General features: G+C 50.1%; 1 protein-coding gene across 4 annotated transcripts in view; it reads right to left on the bottom strand.

The window, feature by feature from the left end:
* Positions 1 to 3,760, bottom strand: part of BAIAP2 (BAI1 associated protein 2) — a 114,183-nt gene that overhangs the window by 74,224 nt on the left and 36,199 nt on the right. For all 4 annotated transcript variants that reach the window (XM_018566509.1, XM_018566512.1, XM_018566511.1 and 1 more), the window contains exon 2: positions 1,578 to 1,653. In XM_018566509.1, coding sequence (XP_018422011.1) covers positions 1,578 to 1,653 — 76 coding nt within the window. The remainder of the gene's footprint in view (positions 1 to 1,577; positions 1,654 to 3,760) is intronic.

Raw genomic sequence — 3,760 nt, 5'->3', positions numbered from 1 at the left:
GGTGGAGACCATGGACCATTTTCTGCTTCATTGCCCCTTTAACATAGAGGTATATGAACAGGTGGGGCGGGGCCTCGGTGTTCCTTTCCTCTCTAGGCTGAGTTATGCCGAGTGGGTGTACGGAGCATTCAATGCTGGAGGGGGTTTTTGTTTGGATACACTTTTTTTAGTCAGCCTAGTGGTCCGTTATTTCACGTGGAATGCACGGTGTCAGGTCTCCATTCGGCATAAAATCCTTCCTGTCCAGGTGGTGGTGAGTGACATTCTGCATGCGGTGGGGAAGATTCGGGTGCTTGAGAGAGACAAGTGGAGGCAGGGGGCTTGGTTGAAGGCGTGGAGGGGTATCAGGCCTCCCTGACCAACAGGAGTCTCTCCGGGTGTGTGGCTGTCTTGTCTCTTATCACCCTAGATTTTGTTCTTTTTAAGATTTTTGAAAAATGTCTGCGTGCATAGGTGACGGGTTGGGCCTCTTAGGCCTTCTCTTGAATTAAAGTGAGTGAAATTACCCAGCATGCACTGCCCCAGCGAGGATTGTGAATGTGCACAGCGGAGGGCTCGGCTTCATGGTGACTAATCTACACATCACTAAAATCCCGAAATAAGCCGACTCGGAGTAATCCTCATCAGGACGTTGTGAGCAGCTGGGCTTAAAGGGTCACGCCACCCAAAACTCATTGCTTAGTCTGCAGTAGATGCTGAAGAGTCACAACACCCGACACAACCTGCCGCTTCCAAGAACAGTGACGTCATATCGCACCTTACCCGTCCTAAGACTTGACGGCGGCATTAGTGGTCAGGCTCCTCCCCCTCCTTTGTCACCCGATAATGCTGCCGGTAACACCTCCTCTCTGAAGGTGACAACATTCACTGTACTGAATCTTTGGAGGATCAGAGAGGTCACCCTAGGACAAGAAGTGCATTAGTACTACAAACACCTCCCCATCTATTAATTTCTATAACATACGTGAGGAGGCATTTTGTAGTCCACAATCTGTGCAGTAATCCAGTGCGAGACTTGGAGCGTTCTGTAGTAAAGACCGGTCACTGCTGCGCGCTCTCTCCTTGTGCTGGGTGACTGGTCTTGTCTTCGCCCCTCCTGTAATAAAGACCGCTCACTGCTGCTCACTCTCCTTGTGCAGGGTGACTGGTCTTGTCTCCGCCCCTTCTGTAATAAAGACCGCTCACTGCTGTCCACTCTCTTTGTGCTGGGTGACTGGTCTTGTCTCCGCCCCCTCCTGTAATAAAGACCAGTCACTGCTGCCCACTCTCCTTGTGTAGGGTGGCTGGTCTTGTCTCCGCCCCCTCCTGTAATAAAGACCGGTGTGAGGTCTACAACCAGACGATTTCTTTTAATGGTTCAACTGCCACCAGGGGCCACGAATCTCCATTTTATCATCCTGAGAACAGCGAAATTAGGAAAATTCTCCGAAAACAGTGAAAAAGACAAACAGAAAAAGTCATTTACCCTCAGCCCCCCCCCCATTATTTCCTGTCCGATGATTTACATTGTTTCATGTTAAAAAAAGAAGCAAAAACAATATTCTGCCGAAACCTCCAAATGTATCGATTCCACTTACTTGCCAAAGCTTTCTCGTAGTTCTTCCCCATAGAGATGAAGTTCCTGAGGCAAGGGTTAAACTGCTCCATGATCGTCTAAAAAGGCAAAGAGAGAGCGAGAAGTCAGCGACCCGGAACATTCCAGACTCATCCCAATACAGACCTTTCATCTCAAATACATTTTTACCTTTCCCCTCCCCCAACATGATAATGACATTTAAAATAACACTTTTCCATTTTCAATACAAACATTACTTAAGGGTGTCAGTCTGGAGCTGGCGGTCCTAGGCAGGTTGTATGCGCATGCCGAGCACCCCACATGTGATGCCGAACCTCCATAAATTGAAAAGCAATGAATGAAAAGGGGCTAGATGATGCTGGACATCCTCCAGCCAGGAAATGAGGCGGGTTCTATCTGACTTTGCTGCGGCTTCTAATGCACATTGTGAGGCGCTCCCAGTGTGCAGTGACAGAGGAAGAGGAGCGGAGCCGGTACAACTGTGCAAGACTGAAGGGGAGGACGGAGGTCAGATAGGAGACTGAAGGGGAGGACGGAGGTCAGATAGGAGACTGAAGGGGAGGACGGAGGTCAGATATAAGACTGAAGGGAAGGACGGAGGTCAGATAGAAGGCTGAAGGGAAGGACAGGAGGTCAGATAGAAGGCTGAAGGGGAGGACGGAGGTCAGATAGAAGACTGAAGGGGAGGACGGAAGTCAGATAGAAGGCTGAAGGGAAGGACAGGAGGTCAGATAGAAGGCTGAAGGGAAGGACAGGAGGTCAGATAGAAGGCTGAAGGGAAGGACAGGAGGTCAGATAGAAGACTGAGGGGAAGGACAGGAGGTCAGATAGAAGACTGAAGGGAAGGCCGGAGGTCAGATAGAAGACTGAAGGGGAGGCCGGAGGTCAGATAGAAGTCACATTGAAGGGGAGCTTTGGTACAGAGGGGGAGGTTACATTTCCTGAGATATAAGAAATAAATGACACTGTGTGTTGCGGGTTTCGGGAATCTATCTGCAATCGCCGTCTGTGAGGTGTTCAGGGATCTCGGCTCGTTCTCTCTACGAATACAAAGCATTTTCGTTACCTAGGAGACTAAAAGCAGCTGACTCAGACCCCCATGTTCTGCAGCGGCTCCGGCGTGATTCAAGGGAATCTCTAAATCACAATACAGATCATATACACAGGTGACGCCTCGCCCATGGCAAGTCTAAAGGCAAAAAATTCCGTTCCCCCCCAAAAACTCTCATCTGCCAATTATTACTTGAGGACAAGTTTTACCAAAAAGGTAACCAGGGTCAGGAAGACGTCTCACCTTCATGTGATTTATATCCGATGTAAACAGGACGGCAATTTCAAGGCGACTGCGTGGGCGCATTTCAGCTACCCACTCAAATCCCCTCCCCCCCCACTGTATGTGAATGACGATTCCCCCCATTCCAGGACTGGAGCATTCACCAACCGTGCTGCACAGATATTCATAAGGTGCTTCCTCGGGTCATGATGTCATGGCATCATATGACCACAAATCATTATAGATTAACATGTCCTGATACCGGGTGCAAGACGGGTCCCGGGAGGGAAGGATCCCCCTCGGCCGCAGACTGGTCCCGGGCAGGTCGGGAAGGAGCCCCCAGCCGGGTCCCGGGCGGGAAGGAGCCCCCAGACGGGTCCCGGGCGGGAAGGAGCCATGGCTGGAGAGCAGTGGATCCCAGAGATGTCATGGTATCCGCACTGGACCTCTGATTGGCAATTGTGACATTGGGAGCATGATCCGGCCACAATGTATCTCATTTCGGACAGATCCGGAAAGGGTTAAAGAGAACCAGTCGTCTTTTTACTGGCCCGCGGGCTTCAGTGGCGACTGTAGACTTCCATTTATAGCCCTAAGATGGAGTTTTATATTATGGAGTCATTACGGAACACACTTCATAAGATCTCCCTCCAACCTTCTGTGGGCCAGAACCCCTCCTATATCCAATTCACACACCCTCAGGTACAACCAACAGGTCACCTTTCAAAAGGGTGTCAGGACCCCCCCTCCCCCCCCTCGGATCATTCAATAGTAGAGAATCGAATGACTACATTGCTGTGGGCTGCCGTGTGAAGACAATCTCTGGGGGGGAAGCGCCAATTTTTCAAATGAATAAATTCACCACATTCAGCGCAGGACAATAAAAAAAAAAAAAAATGCCCCAAGTTCCA

The sequence above is a fragment of the Nanorana parkeri genome, unplaced genomic scaffold, assembly GCF_000935625.1.
Source record: "Nanorana parkeri isolate BGI_ZX_2015 unplaced genomic scaffold, ASM93562v1 scaffold954, whole genome shotgun sequence".
Taxonomy (NCBI): domain Eukaryota; kingdom Metazoa; phylum Chordata; class Amphibia; order Anura; family Dicroglossidae; genus Nanorana; species Nanorana parkeri.
The sequence above is the reverse complement of the archived record's forward strand: the minus strand, read 5'-3'. Positions and strand labels throughout refer to the sequence as shown.